The 23,255-nt window shown below is 48.6% G+C and overlaps 1 protein-coding gene across 2 annotated transcripts in view; it reads right to left on the reverse strand.

Moving 5' to 3' along the window:
• TMEM86A (transmembrane protein 86A) overlaps positions 1-22,632 on the reverse strand; it is a 75,039-nt gene extending 52,407 nt beyond the window's left edge. Inside the window, exon 1 of one of the 2 annotated variants that reach the window (XM_033928923.1) lies at positions 22,462-22,632. In XM_033928923.1, the coding sequence (XP_033784814.1) occupies positions 22,462-22,482 (21 nt within the window). In that variant the 5' untranslated portion in view covers positions 22,483-22,632. Of the gene's footprint in view, positions 1-21,831; positions 22,396-22,461 lie in introns of those variants that run through there. The other variant, XM_033928922.1, reaches the window with a different exon arrangement.
• Positions 22,633-23,255: the final 623 nt, after the last annotated feature.

A 23,255-nucleotide genomic window follows, 5' to 3' on the forward strand; every position in this document is an offset into this window, starting at 1 on the left:
CCATCTAAAATTCCTCACTTGGAAGGTGATCTTCCTGCTCGCACTCACTTCCGCTCGGCGGGTTAGTGAGCTGCAGGCTCTGGTGGTGGACCCACCTTTCACTATTCCATCACGACAAGGTGGTCCTCCGCACTAACCCTAAGTTCCTGCCTAAAGTGGTGTCTGATTTCCACCTCAACCAGTCCATCGTCTTGCCAGTATTTTTCCCCAAGCCCCACTCTCACCCCGGAGAGACGGCGCTAAACACGCTTGACTGTAAAAGAGCGTTGGCCTTTTACCTCCAACGCACTCAGTCTCATCGGACAGTCCCACAATTGTTTTTGTCCTTCGACAAGAGCTATGGTGCGTCCACATCTGGAATACTGCGTTCAATATTGGTCGCCGTACCTCAAGAAGGACATGGCAGTGCTTGAGAGAGTCCAAAGGAGAGCAACGAAACTGGTAAGAGGGCTGGAACACTGCCCATACGCCGAGAGGTTGGATAGGCTGGGGCTCTTCTCTCTGGAAAAAAGGAGGCTCAGGGGAGATATGATAGAGACCTTCAAGATCATGAGGGGCATAGAGAGGGTGGATAGGGACAGATTCTTCAGACTGAAGGGGACAACAAGTACGAGGGGGCATTCGGAGAAACTGAAGGGAGATAGGTTCAAAACAAATGCAAGGAAGTTTTTTTTCACCCAAAGGGTCGTGGACACTTGGAATGCGCTACCGGAGGAAGTGATCAGGCAGAGTACGGTACAGGGATTCAAACAGGGATTGGACGGATTCCTGAGGGATAAAGGGATCGTGGGATACTGAGAGAGGTGCTGGGATGTAACACAGGTATAGAAAGCTAACCAGGTAATAAGTATAGAAACCCAACCAGGTAGTGCATGTACAAGACCGGAGGGTTAGGACTTCGATGGGAAGATAAAACTCAATGGGAAACCAAGGTGGCAAGGGGGCCCCTTCTGGTGTCTCAGACAGGCCGTGACCTGTTCGGGCCGCCGCGGGAGCGGACTGCTGGGCAAGATGGACCTGTGGTCTGACCCAGCGGAGGCACTGCTTATGTCTTATGTCTTATGACCCTAATCGGCTGGGTCGCCCAGTTTCCAAGTGCACCTTGTCCAACTGGTTGGCTGCTTGTATTTCTTTTTGCTACGCTCAGGCTGGTCTCGCGCTGCATGGTCGAGTAACAGGACATAAAGTCCGAGCGATGGCAGCTTCCGTAGCCTTCCTCTGGTCCACACCCATTGAGGAAATCTGCAAGGCTGCCACGTGGTCTTCGGTTCATACTTTCACCTCCCACTACTGCCTGGATACATTGTCCAGGAGCGATGGCCGTTTTGGCCAATCGGTTTTGCGTAATCTATTTGCTTAAGTTGCCAACTTCTCTCAATCCCTTTTCAGTTAGCTTGGAGGTCACCCACATGTGAGAATATCATGCCTGCTTGTCCTGGGATAAAGCACAGTTACTTACCGTAACAGGTGTTATCCAGGGACAGCAGGCATATATTCTCACAACCCGCCCGCCTCTCCGAGGTTGGCTTCTTTGCTGGTTAAGTGAACTGGAGACCACGAGGGGGAGATGCGCCCTCTGGTGGAGCAGGAAGGCACGCATGCGTGGAGCAGCAGAGCAAACTTTAAATCTTCAATCAAGTTTGCTTGAAAAAGCTGTCCGCATCGGGGCTCGGTAGATGACGTCACCCACATGTGAGAATATATGCCTGCTGTCCCTGGATAACACCTGTTACGGTAAGTAACTGTGCTTTTATGTTTTACTTGCAAACATAGTTAGGAAGAATATACAAAAGCCCAAGAGCCAAAACATTAAATATTTTTATTTATTTATTCATTTTTCTATACCGTTCTCCCAGGGGAACTCAGAACGGTTTACATGCATTTATTCAGGTACTCAAGCAGTTTTTCCTGTTTGTCCCAGCGGGCTCACAATCTATCTAATGTACCTTGGGCAATGGGGGGATTAAGTGACTTGCCCAGGGTCACAAGGAGCAGCGTGGGTTTGAACCCATTGAAAATATTTGATATTGCGTGTAAATCAAAATCTTAATAAACTTGAAACTTGAACCCACAACCTCAGGGTGCTGAGGCTGTAGCTTTAACCACTGAGCCACACTCTCCCCTGGCAGCCCTGTGAAGGTGTGAAGGTACAACATAAGATCTGGTAAATTCTGTGGTTTTGCATTAAGAAGGACCATTAGATAGGGTGAACAAGATGGATGACCATTTGTGGTGCTTGGCTTGGGGTTAGTGTACTAATGCTCTAGCCTGCTGCTGCTTCATTGGCTGTAAGAGCAGAAGATCATCTAAGACGGTGTTTTTCAACTTCTTCAAGCCAAGTGACCCCTAAGTCTAACAAATATCAACCAAGTACCCCTGCCCAAGCTCCGCCCCTGACTTCACCCCATAATAATAGTATTAATTGTAATGCAATTTCTTCCATTCATTTTTCATATACACACAATATAATCTTATTAATTCATAATTAATTCATTGGTGATTTTATTGTAATATGTTTATTGTATCATGTTGTTTTGCTGTCTTATTGACGAGAGGGAGAATGAGAAGGCCTTGAGCATGCGCAGATGTATGCTCAAGGCCCGGCAGAGGCAGGAAGTTCTTCAAGCGACATCAGCACGTCCTGTGGGCTGCGTGCCGGTGCCAGAAGGGGGGTAAGTTTCAAGTTGTTCGGGCGGAGGGTGCTGGTTCATGCAGGGGGTGGGGGGCCTTTGCGGAAGGAGCCAGTCGTCCAGGTAGGGGAATACCTGGAGGCCCTGAGAGCGTAAGGCAGCTGCGACTACCACGAGGCACTTCGTGAAGACTCGGGGTGACGACGCTAGGCCAAAGGGGAGGACTCGGTATTGTAGGTGCAGGTCCCCCACCTGAAAGCGCAGGAATTTGCGGTGAGCGGGGTGCACTGAAACATGTGTGTAGGCTTCCTTCAGGTCGAGGGAGCAGAGCCAATCGCCCTCGTCAATGAGAGGGTAGAGAATCGGTAGGGAAAGCATCCGGAACTTTTCCCGCACCAGAAATTTGTTGAGTCGCCTCAAGTCTAGAATTGGGCGCAGGTCTCCCGTCTTCTTTGGTACCAGGAAGTAACGGGAGTAGAATCCTTTCCCCCGTTGGTTGGGGGGAACCACCTCCACTGCCCGTAGGCGAAGCAGTTCTCGAGATTCTGAGAGAAGGAGGGGTAACTGAGTTCGGTTGGGGGGGCACACCCTTGGAGGATTGTCTGGAGGGTTTCTCCGAAAGTTGAGAGAGTATCCTGATGAGATCACGCCAAGGACCCATGCGTCCGATGTGACTTGTTCCCAGCGTGGGTAGAAGGCTCTGAGGCATCCCCCGATGGGGAGGAGGTCTGGGGACTGTGGCGGAGGGGGCCAGCCCCCATCCGCTTGTCCCGTCAAAAGGACGGGGATGGTTTGGCGGTCGCAGGTGGCTGGGACTTTGGCGGAGCTCGATGGTGAGCTTGCGGGCATTGGGGTGGAGGCCGTGAGAAGGCAGGGGTGGATTTTTGAGGGTAACGGCGTGGAAGGGCCCTGAACGGCCTAGACGTTGGCGGTTTAGGCTTTTGCCGAACGAGGGAGGCAAACGAGCGTTCATGCTCCGAAAGGTGTTTCGTAGCTGCCTCGATAGTGTCATCAAAAAGTTCTTTGCCCACGCAGGGGAGGTTAGCCAACCGGTCCTGTAAGTTGGGGTCCATGTCGATGAGGCGTAACCAGGCTAGGCGGCGCATGGCGATAGCGAAGGCTGCCACTCTGGAGGAAAGTTCGAAGCCATCATAGGCCGCGTGAAATAGATGGAGGCGTAGGTTGGAGAAAACCTCCAGGAGCAGGTTAAAGGCTCCTTGGCGTGAGGCCGGCAGGTCAGTCGCAAAGGCTCCCAACAGTCCAATGAGGTGTTTCAAGTAGGACGTGAAGGTGAAAGTGTAACTTTGTACCCTAGAGGCCATCATAGAGTTCTGGTACAGTCTTCTGCCGAACTTGTCAAGGGTCCGACCCTCTCGACCCGGGGGGACCGCCGCTGAGACCCGGGAGGGGTGGGCCTTTTTCAGGGAAGATTCTACCAACAGCGTCTGGTGGGAGAGCTGTGGTTGCTCAAATCCGGGGTATGGTACTGTACGGTATTTGGACTCCATTTTGGAGGGGACAGCTGTTACCATATAGGGGGTCTCCAGATTCCTGAAGAAAGCCTGTTGGAGTACCGGATTGGGAGGTAAGCGGAGGGACTCTCTGGGCGGTGACGGTAAATCTAGTTCCGCCAAGTACTCTTTAGAGTATCTCGAGTCGGACTGGAGGTCTAAGTCCAGAGCGTGGCCCATGTCCTGGACAAAGCGAGTGAAGGAGGGGCGAGACCTTCCTGGGGCCCTGTGTGGGGACGGTGAACGAGACCTATGTCGGGAGGAGAAGGACGGGGAGGCTTCCCTCGAGTATCGAGGTTCATGCTCTGACCTGCGCTCCAAGACCGGGGAAACACTGTGGCAGTGTTCCGGGGTCGAGGACCTACGTTGTCTCGAGGAGACCCTTGGAGACGATGCCGGGGTACGGGGTACCGATCGATGTCGAATCGGTGACCTCGACCCGGACTACCTCGGCGAAAGCCTGGGACCTCGGCTCGGAGCCCCGGTCCGAGGGGGAGTTAGGAGGATGTGAGGGTTGGAGAGTGATAACTCAGTCACCTTCAGCGGTCCTGTACGGGGCGTCGGTGAACGGCCTCGTAGTGTGGGAGAACTCCGGGCCTTCTTAGAGGTACGGCGGTTCGAGGTTTCGGTTGTCTTAGCGCGACGCTTTGCCCCACGGCGGTCCGTGGAGGGAGAGCGTCTCGGGCGCCTCGGCGAGGAATTCGAGGAGGATGGAATGCGGCGAAGCTGGCGCACTTTGCCCCGAGGAGGCTCGACGCGAGGCTCAGGCTGGTCCGGCGCATGCGAGGTCGCGGTTGGGGCCAGTTGTAGATGGGCCAGTGCAGCGGACAGCTCCGACGAGATCATCGCCCGGAGCAGGTCCTGGAAAACGGGCATGGACAGCATCGAGGGCATGTCCGATGCCTCGGTGCACTCCACCGGGGGCGACCTCGTGTCAGAGTATTCCCGTGTGGTGGAGGCACGGCCCGAAGGCTTGGCAGGCTTCACCGGGGCTGAAAGCATGGGGCTTCCACCATGCGTCGCCGGTGTCCCCGAGGCTGGCTTCTTCGCTGGTGCGGAACCTGAAGAAGGAAGAGGAGACTTACCCGGGGCCGAGGCTTTTTGCTGTCCCGAGGACTTCGGGGTAGAGTCTCGAGGTGATGCCGAGGCATTCGGGGCCGAGGTCAAGGCCGGGGCCGACCTCGAGGCCGAGGTAGTGGGTTGGTCGGCGGTGAAAAGGTCCGCCATGCGGGCTTTTCTTCGACGGAGGGCCCGGTTCTGAAAAGTAGCGCACTGAGGGCAGGAGTCAGTTGGATGGGCGGCCCTCAGGCAGAGTATGCACCGGCGATGTGGGTCTGTGATGGAAAGAAGCCGCTTGCACCGGGTGCACTTTTTAAAGCCGGTCTGGGGCCAGGACATAGAAAAAGAAACTGGCCGCGGCTCGAATAGTCACGCGGCCACGGCGGCCCGGAAGCCTCCGGGTCGCGAAACGAAGCAGGAACAGGAAAGAAAAAGACTTAATCGAAGGCAAAAACAAAAAATCGCGGTGCTAGAAGGCAGTTGGGGCAGAGCCTGGAAAAAAAACGACTTCTAGGCTCAGCGGAAAAATTTGAACTGGAGACCACGAGGGGGAGATTCGCCCTCTGGTGGAACAGGAAGGCACGCATGCGTGGAGCAGCAGAGCAAACTTTAAATCTTCAATCAAGTTTGCTTGAAAATGCTGTCCGCATCGGGGCTCCGTAGATGACGTCACCCACATGTGAGAATATCATGCCTGCTTGTCCTGGGATAACAATGTTTTTCCTTCAGCCAACCCTATAATTAGGTTGCAAGGCTCCTCTTAAATGAAAAAAATAAAATAAAGCTTTAATATGCTCTTCCCTGTCTCTTCTTTCTTTTCAGCAACCTAGAGAGCCTGCCACTAAAAATGTTGTTTTAACTGTCAGGTCCATCAATGATGCTGTCTCCAAAGGTTCATATAGAGTAAGAGTCCGCAGAATGAAATTAAGACTTCACTATGGGGATGCAGATGTAATGCTCCCTTCAAAAAGTTGAGAGACCAATGTTCTATCAGATTGGAATCTGAAGCACAAGAGACCTGCTATCTGTACTTTGAGGTAGCCATCTGCTATTTCTTTTACAAGTCCTCCTTGAAGGAAAGCTAGAACCAGTGACACTGGTGCTGTGACTGGGTCCTCACTCTTCTGGGCACACCAGCCCTGGAAGCACTTGCAGGCCTTCACATAGGTGACCAAGGATGAATTCTTCCTGGACTTCAGGAGAATGGCAACCACCATTTCTGAATAGCCTTTGCGCATTCAACATCCATGCCGTAAGACCAAAGCGCTCAAGATTCCCCAGAGCAATTGAGCCCTGAGAGTAACCCCAATGATAGGGTACGCTGAGACCTTGGACCCTTTTTACAGACAGATCTGTATACCATGGACACCTCGGTGAGTCTAGTGCAATGAGAACCATCAGCTCTGGATGCAATATTCTTCATAGGACTCTGCCTATCATGGGCCATGGCGGGAACACATTCAGAAGCCCTTTCTGTAGCCAGGCTGCACCAAGGCATCCAGACCAGCACTTCCTGGCTTCCAAGTGAAAAATACAGTCGTTTTCTTGTTGGAACCTGATGCCATGAGGTCAAATGTTGGGCGCCCCCACCGACTCAGAATGCTGTCGAATGCTTCCCAATACAGAGCCCATTCTCCAGGATCCAGAATCTGCCAGCTGAGGAAATCCGTTTGCACACTGTCTATTCCTGTTACATGTTCTGCTTAGAGGGTCAACAGATGGATCCACCCGCTGGAAAAGCCATAGTGGAATACTCTTAGTGCCTCCCTGCCGATTGAAAAAGGCTACCACGTTTACATTGTCCAAGAAAACTCGTACTGCAGGCAGTAAGCTTCCGAACATCTGCTGCGCCAGGCGGATGGCTCTCAGCTCCAACCAGTTGATCAAGCACTTTCTCTGGGCACCTTCGCATTGGGCTCCCAGCAGTATAGCCAACAGTTCAGACTGCAAAGCACCTCTGTTGTCCAAGGTAGGAGGCATCTGCAACATACCAAGCAGCCTCCAAAGATCCCGAATGGAGCTAACTGGTCAGAACTAGAGGTCTGCACGGGAATGGGGATCCGTCCCTTGGGGGTCCCGCAGGAATCCCCCCCTAACCCACAGGATTCCCACGGGGACCTCCTCTGGCCCATGGGGACCCCTCTCTGGCCAACGGGACTCCCACGGGGATTTGGAAGCAGGGTTCGTCCATATAATATAATGAACACGTCAGCCTTAGTAAAAGAGGGGGTTTATAAATTAATTACCTGAACAGAAAACAAAAAAAGGGTTTCACCAAAGAGATTCCACAAGGAAAACAGCAGCGCAAATACAAAAGAAACTGTGGAATTGATCCTGTCAGAAGTAATTGCTGCTTTTTATGGGGACGGGCGGGGATGGAGGTAATTCCTTGCGGGGATGGGTGGGGACGGAGAGGATCCTGACAGGGACGGGTGGGGACGGAAAGGATCCTGGCGGGGATGGGTGGGATTTCTGTCCCCGCGCAACTCTCTAGTCAGAATATCAACCTCTTACATGTACTTCAGAAAGCTCCTCTTCCCCAAACAGGACGACAAATCTTAAATTTTCCATGAAAAGACTCCCAACCAATGTTCCCTCTAAGGATTGATGAGGTGTGTGCAAAAAAAAATATGCATGAGCGACAAGTTACATACTCCACAAATTTATGAGCAGGCGCGGAGGACGCATTTTTAAACAAATGTAGTTTATCCTTGTACTCCTTATGTATTTTTAATCATCCATGGATATGTTTGTATGTTTATTGTTCAAATGGTTTTATTTATTTCCCCAAATTTATTTTTGTTATATGCATTGAAAATATTTGATATTGCGTTTAAATCAAAATCTCAATAAACTTGAAACAAGTGCCCATGAGATTGTGGGAGGGTTAAATACTCAAAACTTAGAAGAATAACAATTTACTTAAAGTTTTTGCTTCGCCAGCTTTCTGGTATCTTTACATACAGTGCCATACCTAGCATATGTAACACCCGGGGCCCATCATTTTTTGGCACCCCCCCCCCCATCTGTACGAAAAACATGATTTTTAGTAACAAGCCACACGTCACATGAATACCTAGGAAAAGGCAGCATCTTACATATTGCAGTGAGCAGTACATCAATACACCCATTGTAAAACTAAACAAGCCAGACCAGCACAGATCAGGCACCGTCAATCCTAACAGAAAACCATGTCTTTCGAACACACAGAACACACCTTTGCCTAGTATGGAATATGTCATCACAAACTAACCCCTCCCCCTTTTACAAAACTGTAGTGTGGATTTTAGCCACGGTGGTAACAGTTCTGACGCTTATAGAATTCTGAGCATCAGAGCGGCTACCACCACGGCTGTCGCTAAAAAACGCTCCACAGTTTTGTAAAAGGGGGGATAAAATAGAAATACAGAGCTTCAACACTCTAGCTCAGGGCACCCAAACTTTTTGGGCTTGCGAGCTACTTTAAAATGACCAAGTCAAAATGATCTACCAACAATAAAATAAAAAAACACAAAGCACACTATACGCTGAGAAAATGTTAATTATCATTCCTATTCTGGGGTTTTTTCAAAGAGGTCAAGGCAGACGACTCTATGCATTGTCACCTCAGTAACAACCATACATAAATAGACAAATATACCCACCATCCTTTTTATTAAACCACAATAGCAGTTTTTAGCGCAGGAAACTGCGCTAAATGCCCAGTGCTGCTCTCAACACTCATAGGCTCCCTGCACTAAAAAACACTATTGCGGTTTAGTAAAAGGGGGCCATAGTGCAAAATATAGACAGCATATATAAATTCAGACACATTTTGATCACTAAATTTAAAATAAAATCATTTTTCCTACCTTGTCTGGTGATTTCATGAGTCTCTGGTTGCACTTTCATCTTCTGACTGTGCATCCAATCTTTCTTCCCTTCTTTCAGCCTGTATGCTTCCTCTCCTCCAGACCTCATTCCCTCCCCCAACTTTTTCTTCCTCTCTCCCTGACCTTTCTTTCTTTTTTCTCTCTTGATGCCCCCTTTCTTTTTTTCTGCTTCTCTTCTGTCTCCCTGCCTGCCCCCTTTCTTTCTTTCTCCCTACCCTCCACAAAGCCACTGCTGCCACCATCAGGGGAAAAAGGCCCCAAAGCCACCGCCGCGGCTACCCGAAGCTCTCTCTGCTTCACACCGGGCCGACCAGCTTCCCCCGACGTCAATTCTTCCGTCGGAGAGGAAGTTCTGGCCAGCCAGGCAGCAATTGGCTGGCCCGAACTTCCTCTCCGACTGCAGCCTTAGGGCGGGTGCACAGCCGGGGCAGACCGCCCCCCCCCTTGGAGGACACTGAAGACGTGGCAGCGGCTCCTCTCACAAATCCCCACCTGCGTCGGGAAGTCCGATGCAGTCGGAGATCTTGAGAGGAGCCTCCGCTGCATCTTTTAACTTTAAACTACAGGTCGCCGCCGCCGCTTCCTCTCACCTCTGCCCGCCCTTGAGTGAGCGACAGGGGAAAATGTATGAGCAACGCCACTGAAAATAGTGAGCAATTGCTCATGCGCTCACCTTAGAGGGAACACTGCGTCCCAACCCACTGACTCTCTATTCTACATATTTATTTATCTCTTTCCTTATAAAACCTTGCTTACCCCCCCCATGCAATCTATACAATTTTCAATCCTCTCTCCATTGCTGTAGCTCACTGATTCTCCTCAGCCATTTTTCCTGTAAACCGCCTTGAACTGAAAGGCTTTTGCAGTATATAAATAAAGAGTTATGTTATGTATCCGTTTGCTGTAACCGGCGGGATAAGAGTGCATCCTAGAGAGAGCTTAAATGCGCCCTTGCCCAGGGGACCATGTCAATCATTGCTGGCCTGTCCCAAAACATCCTGATCGGATGTGTGAGCTTCACTCTGCAGACTTAGGGGAGAAACTGTTGTCCGTGTTGAAAAAGAATCCCAGATTCTCCACAGACTGTGTCGGCTTCAGGTGGCTTTTTCGGAAGTTTATGACCCAGCCTAGGCTCTGCAGCAGCTGGACTTACACACTCCACTGCCATCCTGCCCTCGTATTTTTAAGGAGCTCATATCAGCCAATCATCCAGGTATGGATGCACTTATATCCCCTTCCTTGCGGAGGTGTGCTACCACTACAATCATCACTTGGGGAAGGTGTGTTGCACCTTGGCCAATCCAAATGAAAAAGCCGAAAACTGGAAATAGTACCCCAGAACATAGAACCTCAAGAACTTTCTGTGATTTGGGAAAATGAAGATAAGAAGATAGGCTTTTTTTCAAGTCCAGTGAAGCATGAAATTCCCCTGGCGCCATAGTGGCAATAACTAACCTTACCGTTTCCATGCGGAAATGAGAAATCTTGAGAGCCGAATTGACCTATTTCAGATCCAGGACCAGCCTCCAGTCTCCTGAGTCTCGTTTGGAAACGATAAAAAGTATATGGAGCATCTGACCAAGCCTGATTCTTAATCCAAGATGGCTTTTTTGGCTGCTAGATCCAGCAGCCTCTTTATTGTCACTTGGACTCAGACCGCCTTCTCTGGCTTTCCCATTGGAGAATCCAGAAAGAAGTTTGGAAGGAGATGAAAGAGCTTCCGTGTCAGTTCATGCATTAGAATGCATAGAATTTGTATGTAATTGTATTAAAGAATTTTGTTTGACCCCATTTTTAAAAATGTTATACACATTGAAGCAATTGATACTGCGTACATAACAAATTTAATAATAAACTTGATTGGATGTAATCTTCGCCTATGCCTTCCAGTAAGCTGATAACCTCCCTCCTATCCTTGTAGGTACAGCTCCTGCCCTAGAATCAGAGCTGTTTCTTGGGGGCTGCTGTGGGGCAAGATCCAGTGGACTGGGGATGCTTAGCAACCCCAAATCTCTGTCTCGAGCCTTGAAAAGATCTCCAGACCGAAGGTCCTCCCATGTTTTGGCAAAAGTACCAAGAGCCACTAAAATTACGAGTAGCTCAACCTGACCCCTAGTGGTCCTTGGTCTACTGTCAGGTAAAGACTTTGGTTTTCGATCTTATGCACTAGCCATAGATCATATCCAGCACTTTGCCAAAGAGCAATTGCCCCTTAAACAATAATTTGCTCAGCATAGCTTTCAAGGATGAAATCTCCCACTCATTTTATGATCCAGAGCATTCTACGGGTGAAACAGCATATGCAGAAACTTTTCTCAGGACCCTGGATAGACTGTAAAGAGCATCTTCCAACATAAGAAACTGGAGATCTGCATCAGTATCTACTCCCCAAAAAAAGAAGTAACCGTGAATGGCAAGCTCGTGCAACGTACATTGACTTTTGCTATCTTCAACCCAACACTGCAGCTTCAAATTGGTCCATATTTGGTGGACTGAACAGCTGATGAAATTCATCCGGGTACTTTTGTCATGGCCTTAGACAACTGAAGCGGCCCTTCTGAGACCTCCCAGTGATCTGTGAGCATCTTAGTAATGTTTGGATGGGAGGAAAAGCATGTGCTCTGAGCTTTGGTGCTGCTCATGAGCGAGCACTGGGCAGTAGAGGCCTGAGAAATCTCTATCTTTAATTCTTGGAAGATTCAGTAATAATATCCAAAAGCGCTGACAGTTTGAACAGCCTGCGCACAGTAGGGTCCTTTCCGAGATCCAGGGCTGCTACCTGGCTGGAACCTGACTCTCTTAGGTGTGATGCCGAGTCTTCTAATACTGAGGACCCCGACTGGCAAAGTAAAGGAATGGATACCGAATGCACTTCATCTCAGTCCTCTTCTGACTGTACCCCCTCATCTTGCGCATGGGTCTGCCGCAGGGAAAATACATCCTTAAAGGGAATAACCCTTGGTGCTGACACCATCGTGACCCCTGAAGGGTCACTGTGACCACTGTAATTTACATCATGCTTATGAATTCTGGAACAAAAGCCAGACCAGGATGCCCAGAAGGCTCTGGCAGGCACTCCTGAAGTCCACTCTGTGGGTTTCACAGTAGACCCAAAGCTATGCTTCACCTGGGACGCCCTTTGCAAGTTCCCAGCTCTATCAAGGATTTCTGACATGGTACTCAATCCAAGAAGGACCCCATACCTCCAGAGGAACTGGAGAAGGCTAAGCCAGAGGTTTCTACATCCCTCTCTTGTACTGTGTGGCACATAGAACACTGATAGTCCTCCATTGCAAGTCTGGCATGAATCCTTAGTATCCTGGCCTAAGGAGTCCATCTAGACCAATTTTATTCCAAATTGTGCTGTTTTGAGGCAGACAGAGGCTGTTATTTAAAAATCAGGAAATCCAAGATGGCCACTGCAGTTTTGCGCTAAAAATGGCCCATGGGAGCTAAATAAAAGGTCAAAAAATTCAGGAAACAGGATTTTAGAGATAGGGGAAAATTACTTTTAAAGACACCCCCACCCCTCTGATTTCTCTCATACGCTGTCACAGCCTTATTTACTATGCCATGCAAAAGGGCTGAAACTACAGCCAGAGAATTTCTGCCTCAGCCAAGGCAGGACATGCAGATAGCTTGGGTGACCAAAGAGCTGGATCGAGGACATATGCTAGATGTAATTTACTTGGATTTCAGCAAAGCCTTTGATACAATTCCTCATAGGAGGCTGTTGAACAAACTTGAAGGGCTGAAGTTAGGACCCAAAGTGGTGAACTGGGTCAGAAACTGGCTGTCAGACAGACGCCAGAGGGTGGTGGTTAATGGAAGTCGCTCGAAGGAAGGAAAGGTGACTAGTGGAGTCCCTCAGGGTTCGGTGCTGGGGCCAATCCTGTTCAATATGTATGTGAGTGACATTGCTGAAGGGTTAGAAGGAAAAGTGTGCCTTTTTGCAGATGATACCAAGATTTGTAACAGAGTAGACACCGAAGAGGGAGTGGAAAATATGAAAAAGGATCTGCAAAACTTAGAGGAATGGTCTAATGCCTGGCAACTAAAATTCAATGCAAAGAAATGCAGAGTAATGCATTTGGGGATTAATAATAGGAAGGAACCGTATATGCTGGGAGGAGAGAAGCTGATATGCACGTACGGGGAGAGGGACCTTGGGGTGATAGTGTCCGAAGATCTAAAGGCGAAAAAACAGTGTGACAAGGCAGTGGCGGCTGCCAGAAGGATGCTGGGCTGTATAAAGAGAGGCGTAGTCATTAAAAGGAAGAAGGTGTTGATGCCCCTGTACAGGTCATTGGTGAGGCCCCACTTGGAGTATTGTGTTCAGTTTTGGAGACCGTATCTGGCGAAAGACGTAAGAAGACTTGAGGCGGTCCAGAGGAGGGTGACGAAAATGATAGGAGGCTTGCGGCAGAAGACGTATGAGGAGAGAATGGAAGCCCTGAATATGTATACCCTAGAGCAGCGATGGCGAACCTATGGCATGCGTGCCAACTGTGGCACGCGAAGGCCTTGTAGCTGGCACGCGCAGGGCCGCCATCAGGGCAGTACTACCAGGGGGTGCACAGGAGAGAGAGCTGAACGGGGACGATGGGGGACCCGCGGGGTTAAATACAACTCGAGCCGCGAGGCTCGTCTTCTACTCCGACTGCCCTGCCGCTTATACAGCCGATCGGAAATCTTCCCCGACGTCAGCGCTGAAGTCGGGGAAGATTTCCGATCGGCTATGTGTGCGCGGCGGGACAGGCAGGAAATAGAAGACAAGCCTACGCGGCTCGAGCTACATTTTGCTGAGAAAGTTGCTAAGATGGGCTGGGAGGCAAACGGGGAACACAAAAGGGGGAGGGAGTGCGTTTTGGACACAAGGCATGAACTTGGGAGAAAGGAAGGGAGGGAAAGAGATGCTGAGGTGGGGGAGGGAATGGGTTTTTGGACACAGAAGGCATGGACTTGGGAGAGAGGAAGGGAGGGAAAGAGATGCTGAGGTGGGGGAGGGAATGGGTTTTTGGACACAGAAGGCATGGACTTGGGAGAGAGGAAGGGAGGGAAAGAGATGCTGAGGTGGGGGAGGGAAAGGGTTTTTGAAGGCATGGACTTGGGAGAGAGGAAGGGAGGGAAATAGATGCTGAGGTGGGGGAGGGAATGGGTTTTTGCACACAGAAGGCATGGACTTGGGAGAGTGGAAGGGAGGGAAAGAGAAGCTGAGGTGGGGGAGGGAATGGGTTTTTGGACACAGAAGGCATGGACTTGGGAGAGAGGAAGGGAGGGAAATAGATGCTGAGGTGGGGGAGGGAATGGGTTTTTGGACACAGAAGGCATGGACTTGGGAGAGAGGAAGGGAGGGAAATAGATGCTGAGGTGGGGGAGGGAATGGGTTTTTGGACACAGAAGGCATGGACTTGGGAGAGAGGAAGGGAGGGAAATAGATGCTGAGGTGGGGGAGGGAATGGGTTTTTGCACACAGAAGGCATGGACTTGGGAGAGAGGAAGGGAGGGAAAGAGATGCTGAGGTGGGGGAGGGAATGGGTTTTTGCACACAGAAGGCATGGACTTGGGAGAGAGGAAGGGAGGGAAATAGATGCTGAGGTGGGGGAGGGAATGGGTTTTTGGACACAGAAGGCATGGACTTGGGAGAGAGGAAGGGAGGGAAATAGATGCTGAGGTGGGGGAGGGAATGGGTTTTTGCACACAGAAGGCATGGACTTGGGAGAGAGGAAGGGAGGGAAAGAGATGCTGAGGTGGGGCAGGGAATGTGTTTTTGGACACAGAAGGCATGAACTTGGGAGAGAGGAAGGGAGGGAAAGAGATGCTGAGGTGGGGGATGGAATGGGTTTTTGGACACAGAAAGCATGAATTTGGGAGAGAGGAAAGGAGGGAAAGAGATGCTGAGGTGGGGGAGGGAATAGGTTTTTGCACACAGAAGGCATGAACTTGGGAGAGAGGAAAGGAGGGAAAGAGATGCTGAGGTGGGGGAGGGAATGGGTTTTTGCACACAGAAGGCATGAACTTGGGAGAGAGGAAAGGAGGGAAAGAGATGCTGAGGTGGGGGAGGGAATGGGTTTTTGCACACAGAAGGCATGGACTTGGGAGAGAGGAAGGGAGGGAAAGAGATGCTGAGGTGGGGAGGGAATGGGTTTTTGCACACAGAAGGCATGGACTTGGGAGAGAGGAAGGGAGGGAAAGAGATGCTGAGGTGGGGGAGGGAATGGGTTTTTGCACACAGAAGGCATGGACTTGGGAGAGAGGAAGGGAGGGAAATAGATGCTGAGGTGGGGGAGGGAATGGGTTTTTGGACACAGAAGGCATGGACTTGGGAGAGAGGAAGGGAGGGAAATAGATGCTGAGGTGGGGGAGGGAATGGGTTTTTGCACACAGAAGGCATGGACTTGGGAGAGAGGAAGGGAGGGAAAGAGATGCTGAGGTGGGGGAGGGAATGGGTTTTTGCACACAGAAAGCATGAACTTGGGAGAGAGGAAAGGAGGGAAAGAGATGCTGAGGTGGGGGAGGGAATGGGTTTTTGGACACAGAAGGCATGAACTTGGGAGAGAGGAAGGGAGGGAAAGAGATGCTGAGGTGGGGGATGGAATGGGTTTTTGGACACAGAAAGCATGAACTTGGGAGAGAGGAAAGGAGGGAAAGAGATGCTGAGGTGGGGGAGGGAATGGGTTTTTGCACACAGAAGGCATGGACTTGGAAGAGAGGAAGGGAGGGAAAGAGATGCTGAGGTGGGGGAGGGATTGGGTTTTTGGACACAGAAGGCATGAACTTGGGAGAGAGGAAGGGAGGGAAAGAGATGCTGAGGTGGGGGATGGAATGGGTTTTTGGACACAGAAAGCATGAACTTGGGAGAGAGGAAAGGAGGGAAAGAGATGCTGAGGTGGGGGAGGGAATGGGTTTTTGCACACAGAAGGCATGGACTTGGGAGAGAGGAAGTGAGGGAAAGAGATGCTGAGGTGGGGGAGGGAATGGGTTTTTGCACACAGAAGGCATGAACTTGGGAGAGAGGAAGGGAGGGAAAGAGATGCTGAGGTGGGGGATGGAATGGGTTTTTGGACACAGAAAGCATGAACTTGGGAGAGAGGAAAGGAGGGAAAGAGATGCTGAGGTGGGGGAGGGAATGGATTTTTGCACACAGAAGGCATGGACTAGGGAGAGTGGAAGAGAGGGAAAGAGATCCTGAGGTGGGGCAGGGAATGGGTTTTTGGGCACAGAAGGCATGAACTTGGGAGAGAGGAAGGGAGGGAAAGAGATGCTGAGGTGGGGGATGGAATGGGTTTTTGGACACAGAAGGCATGAACTTGGGAGAGAGGAAGGGAGGGAAAGAGATGCTGAGGTGGGGGAGGGAATGGGTTTTTGGACACAAGGCATGGACTTGGGAGAGATGAAGGGAGGGAAATAGATGCTGAGGTGGGGGAGGGAATGTGTTTTTGGACACAGAAGGCATGGACTTGGGAGAGAGGAAGGGAGGGAAAGAGATGCTGAGGTGGGGGAGGGAATGTATTTTTGGACACAGAAGGCAAGGACTTTGGAGAGAGGAAGGGAGGGAAAGAGATGGTTGTGTACACGGGGAATAGAAGAAAGGAGAATTTTTGGTCATAGGGAGGGAGTGAGGTACAGACAGTGGCATACCAAGGTGGGGTGGGGGCGGTCTGCCCCGGTTTTACGCCCCAAGGGGGTGCACAGCTGGCCACCCTCCAGTGTTCTCCCTAGGCTGGCAAACTGCGTCTCTTTAGCCACTTGAGTGCCACCGCCGCCATTGGGAACAGGCCGGTGCCAAGTTCTCCCTGCTTTTCCCTGTGCGGCCGACCAACTCTCGCCACTCTGATGTCGGAGAGGACGTTCTGGGCCAGCCATTCGCTGCCTGGCTGGCCCAGAACGTCCTCTCCGATGTTAGAATTGACGTCGAGCGGTGAGAGTTGGTCGGCCCTGTGGGGAAGAGAAGTAGGGCGAACTCGGCGCCGGCCTGTTCCCGATAGCGGCAGTGGCCGCTTATTCCCCAGTGGCGGTGGCAGCATTTTCCCAATGGTGGTGGCATAGGGGAGGGCAAGGAGAAAGAAAGAAAGGGGGGGACAGGGAGCCAAAAAAAAAAAAGAAAGAGGGCTGGGTGAAACAAAGAAAAATGGGGCACGGAGAGAGAGAGAAAGACAGAAATACAGAATGAAAGGGGGTATGGAGAGAGAGAAAAAGAAAGAAGGGGGCAGGGTGAAACAAAGAAAAAGTTTGGGGAGGGAATGAGGTCTGGAGGAGAGAAAGCATACAGGAGGCTAAAAATAGGAAAGAAATATTGGATGCACAGCCAGAAGAATAAAGTGCAACCAGAGACTGATGAAATTACCAAAGGTAGGAAAATGATTTTATTTTTAATTTAGTGATCAAAATGTGTCCGTTTTGAGAATTTATATATGCTGTCTATATTTTGCACTATGGCCCCCTTTTACTAAACCGCAATAGCGTTTTTTAGCGCAGGGAGCCTATGAGCTTCATGAGCAGCGTGGGGCATTCAGCGCAGGTCCCTGCGCTAAAAACCGCTATCGCGGTTTAGTAAAAAGGGAGGGGGAATATTTGTCTATTTTTGTATAGTTGTTACTGAGGTGACATTGCATAAAGTCATCTGCCCTGACCTCTTTGAATACCCGCGGAATATAAATGATAATTAACATTTTCTCTGCGTACAGCGTGCTTTGTGTTTTTAAAATTTTATTGTTGGTAGATCATTTTGACTTGGCCACAAAAGTAAGGGGGAGGGAGGGGAGCTGCTGAAAGAGTCTACCTTGACGTGGTTGCAGGCTTACAAATCTTTTGGTCAAAGAGTGCGGCGACAGAGAAAAGTATGTGTGTATTCGGCCCATGAATGAAATCATTAAAACATTATAAATTGCCAATAAATTGAAATGAAAACCAAAGGATTGTGAATCAAATTGATTCTCTGACAATACAAAGATTCCAACCTTTAAAAATGATGTTACATAGTTCAGGCAACTTTATAAAGAGTTTTTATATACTAAAATCTTGTTATTAAGGTTTAATTGACGTGCTGGCACTTTGAGGAAATTCTTTGGTTTTGTGCGGCAGTTTGGGCACTCGGGCTCAAAAAGGTTAGCCATCACTGCCCTAGAGGAAAGGAGAGACAGGGGAGATATGATTCAGACGTTCAAATACTTGAAGGGTATTAACGTAGAACAAAATATTTTCCAGAGAAAGGAAAATGGTAAAACCAGAGGACATAATTTGAGGTTGAGGGGTGGTAGATTCAGGGGCAATGTTAGGAAATTCTACTTTACGGAGAGGGTAGTGGATGCCTGAATGCGCTTCCGAGAGAGGTGGTGGAGAGTAAAACTGTGACTGAGTTCAAAGAAGCGTGGGATGAACACAGAAGATTTAGAATCAGAAAATAATATTAAATATTGAACTAGGCCAGTTACTGGGCAGACTTGCACGGTCTGTTTCTGTGTATGGCCGTTTGGTGGAGGATGGGCAGGGGAGGGCTTCAATGGCTGGGAGGGTGTAGATGGGCTGGAGTAAGTCTTAACAGAGATTTTGGCAGTTGGAACCCAAGAACAGTACCGGGTAAAGCTTTGGATTCTTGCCCAGAAATAGCTAAGAAGAAAAATTACAAAAAAAAAAAAAAATTTAAATTGAATCAGGTTGGGCAGACTGGATGGACCATTCGGGTCTTTATCTGCTGTCATCTACTATGTTACTATGTTTTTTCAGACTGCCCGCAGTCAAACTAGTCAGACTGAGACCTCAAATCCCCACCCTAACTCACATGTGAAGTCAGTGGGAGGAAGAGCAGTTGGCACTCGATCCTGGTGAAAAACTGTCACAGGGCCACTCAGCCTGCACTCAAGCTCTCTGCAGACAAAACCTGAAATGTGCTGGACCTTCTCCTTTCCTTTTTCAGCGTAGCAGGCCTGTCAGAACCACATCTCCTAATTGGCCAGTGGTCTCTCACTTCTTTTGCTTATTGGATCCGAAGAGAATCTGTGCACATATGAGTGCGTGTGCATGTGAATAAGTGCATGGATGACTGTGCGAATCACAGATGCAAGAATGTGAGCATATGCATGAGACTGAATACATGAATGTGTATATGTAAAAATAATTTGCAGAAAGTAATTATTCACACAACATGTAATAAAGCTATGCATTTTCCTGCCAGAAGATGTAGTCAAGGCAACAGTGAGGTTCAAAAGAGGTTTGGAGGTTCATAAAAAATTATTATACCAGAAAGCCTTGGGAGAGTTATCGATATTCTCTTGAACTGAGCTAGGGAAAACAGATCTACTGTTTGGGATCTGCTGGGTACTTCAGACCGAAACTGGCCATTGTCAGAGATATATACCAGGCTTGATAGACCTTAGTCTAACTTAGCTGAGACAGACAGAATCAGGGTGTGCAAATGAAAGTCAATCTTCTCAACCTCCTCCCTCAGTTAAGTGCAGCTCCACTTGCTTTTTTACACATAAAATAAACGCTGACTAAAATAACAATACACTATCAGTCCTTAGGAGTCAATGCAGAAAGTCAGATAGGCTGCTGAGAGACTCCAACCACAAGCTTCTGCTAAAAAAAAGATTGCTTGTGGGATGCAGTATTCAATGGGCATACAAATTACTTCAAAAGCTTGTTGAAAAATGCCCCCCTTCTTGTCAGTGCATGAGTGTTGCTTGGCTCATGCACTAGCAAGTAGGGTGACATTAAAAAAAACCAAAAACCCAAGCAAACTACCAGCATAATTTCTGCACCCCTGGACAATAAATAGTGGCACCTTTCCAACTTACTTAAACCATACATGTCCCTGGTGCCTAGAGCAATTACTCACCTCTTGACCCTTTCCCCATCCTGAGGTGTACTTTACAAGAAGCTGGAGCACTTGCTCCTGCTGCCTATGTTGCAGTGGCACCAAAGAAAGGACTGGGCATCTTAAGGTATACCTTGGTGGGGAGAACCGGGGAAGGGTTTGGAGATGCACTAGACACCAGGGAAAGGTTTTTAAATGTCAAGTGTGGTCAAGTTAAGTTAAAGGGAGCAATTTCTAATGTACAGTTATAGAAATAAGAAACAGCAGTAGTAGTTTATAAGGATGTCAATTTGGGAGGGGAGGGGATCATGCAGGATTTTTCTGTGGCTTTTTAATTTAGTACCACCCTACCTGTCAGTGCTTGAGCTGTGGATTAAAACTGCGGCAGTAATTTACATTATTATTATAATTTACATAGTTATTACTTACAACATGCCATGGTATTTTGGGCTCAGCAAAGCTTTCAAGGATGAAATCTCTCACTTATTTATATATTTAAACATTTTTTAAAACAAAATAATATCTACTGAGGAAACAACATTTAAAGCCTGTGACAATGAATTAATGGAGTCTAAGGTGTATCTGAGGATCATATAAATTAAAAACTTTTGAATGAGGACTGGAGGAGCAAAAAGCACAGTTACTTATCCAGGGACAGCGGGTAGATATTCTCATGAATGGGTGATGTCACCAACGGAGCCCCGGTATGGACCACTTTAAAAGTGCATCGCCACTTTAAATCTTTAGAAAGTTTGCAATAGCCCAAACCACGCATGCGCGAGTCCCTTCCTGCCCAACATAGGGTGCGCGGTTCCTCAGTTTCCGCGGAGCTAAGAAGTCACGTTTTAATGGCTGTTGAACATTTTTTCGCTGCCTTCCCGCTCTCGCGGTTTTCTTTTTTGACTTTTGGTCATTATTAGATGTTGAATTTGATGATTTTTTAATGTTCGCTTTTGAAGAGAGGAGCAACGAGTGCAAGCTTCAGCCCTGTGCTCCGGCCCCAGACACTGAAGACACCAGCAGTGTGGGTCTGTGACGGAAATAGGGCGAGCACAGCAACCGCACTTTTTAAAGTCCTTTTGAGGTCGGGACATTGAGGGAAAAACCACCTCAGCAAAATCAAAGATCGAGGCTGAAGAAGTGGAATAGGCCCCACCGGGCAGAACCCGCTCAAGAGAAAAAGTTAAAAAAATTTTTTTAACTAAACGATAAACAATAAAGAAATAAAACTAATAATGACCAAAAGTCAAAAAAGAAAACCGCGAGAGTGGGAAGGCAGCGAAAAAATGTTCAACAGCCGTTGAAATGCAACTTCTTAGCTCCGCGGAAACAAAGAAACTGAGGGACCGCGCACCCTACGTTGGGCAGGAAGGCACTCGCGCATGCGCAGTTCAGGCTATCGCGAACTTTCTAAAGATTTAAAGTGGCGATGCACTTTTAAAGTGGTCCGTACCGGGACTCTGTTGGTGACCTTACCCATTCGTGCAAATATGCTGCCAGCTTGTCCTGGGATAAAAAGTTTGTTCCACTGAAAATCATGGTATTTTGGGGGTCATTAATTTTGCTGCAGAAGCCATGCACTGAGCCAGCACTGCAGGGAAACTTTTTGCATCAGCATCTCAGACCTGGTGGTAGGTTTCTCGGTTGTGCCCTTGATATCAGTGCACTGTTGTAAGGTAATTAATAGGCTTTTATCATGCAATTTAATATGCTGTGCAGTGTGCACTAATTTTACCACGTGAGTTAACTTTAGTGCAGAAACCCGTTTTACATAGGCTCCAAGTACAACTCTTCATGATAATCCTTGAACAGCCCAATACAAAAAAGTACACAATTTAACTGCTACTATAGGACATACAGTATATGTCTGAAAAGCACAGAATTTCTCATACATACAACAAAGACATGAAAAAAAGCTCTTATTCGATTTTAGCCACTACTACCAGAGGTTGCAACGAGGCAGATTTCCCCCGGCGTAAACAAGCAAAGACTTTCATCCACTTCCAAGCAACCCCGATTTAACTCGCTGCTGGGTCAGATCGGAGCGCGCGGACTAGAGAGGAGGAGGAGGAGGGGGGGGGGGAGGAGGCTCTACTTCCCAGGAAACATTCGCAGCTGCAGAAACGCCGAATCAACAAAAGTCGCGCTTCGCCGTCACGTGCTCACTGTTTTCATCTCGGAGAGCCTGACAGAGTCGCTGCACAATGCGGGCAGCTAAAGCCCTCTCAAAAAGGGCAGGACACTTAAAAAAACACAAAAAAATGCACTTTAAGGAAAAACAATACAGGGAAACCTGTGCTATCGACCGATACCCCTATCCTTTTTTAAATGTATCTTAAATCCGCACAGTTGTTGAAATACAGATTCTGAGCGAACCCATCGATGCACGGGTAAGGAGCCTACGCGACTATACAGACTGCGCGCACCGTGCCTCAGTCGCGGCGATTTCTGCCTCGAAGCTGCGTTCAACAGGTTTAAAAAAAAAAAGATTTAAGCGGTGGCCAGTGCTTATTTTTCGCCAACGATTTCTTTACAAACGAACCGCCCCGCCGTTTAGAGAACGCTCAACTCACCACAGTGACGGGCGACACCATGTCTCCGTCCTTGGTCCCCCCCTCCACCCTGCCTGCCCAGGAGAAACCGTTGCCCACCAGATTGAAACTGGAGGGGAACCAACGGCAATCGCTTCAGGATTCTGTTTTTTCAGAACAGTGACCTCACAGGGGCTGAGAGCTGGGCGCTGACGTCACGTAGGAGGCGGAGCTTTTAGACCACGTTCTGTAAGTACAGTACACTCGTTACCTCCCGACTGGGACTGTGCTGTCTACTTGCACCTGCTTTTGGCTGCAGGAAAGTGCTCGCTGTCCAGATCAACGGTTTCAAACTCAGACCCTTTGCAGGGCCACATTTTGGATTTATAGGTACTTGGAGGGCCTCAGAAAAAAAATAGTTAATGTCTTAGTAAAGAAATAACAATTTTGCATGAGATAAAACTCTTTATAGTTTATAAATCTTTCCTTTTGGCTAAGTCTTAATATATATTGTCATTTATAGCTAAAGAGACATATGATCAAGAAACTTTTATTTTACTTTTGTGATTATGATAAACATACCGAGGGCCTCAAAATAGTACCTGGCGGGTCGCAGGTTTAAGACCACTAGTCAAGATGAAGTGAGACCATTTTATGTCTGCAAACGAAATGGCAATTCGAAGAAAAAAAAAAGTTGTGTAGTTAACATGAAGAGTTTGGTGTTATTATTGATATTGTGTAAATGTAAAAAGCATACTGTGTCTTCTTGGTCAATAGGGATAGGTAGGAGCAGATAGTAGTCTAACAACAACACTCACAGTTGGTCCACTGCAGAA

Source organism: Geotrypetes seraphini, chromosome 19 (genome assembly GCF_902459505.1).
Source record: "Geotrypetes seraphini chromosome 19, aGeoSer1.1, whole genome shotgun sequence".
Lineage (NCBI taxonomy): Eukaryota > Metazoa > Chordata > Amphibia > Gymnophiona > Dermophiidae > Geotrypetes > Geotrypetes seraphini.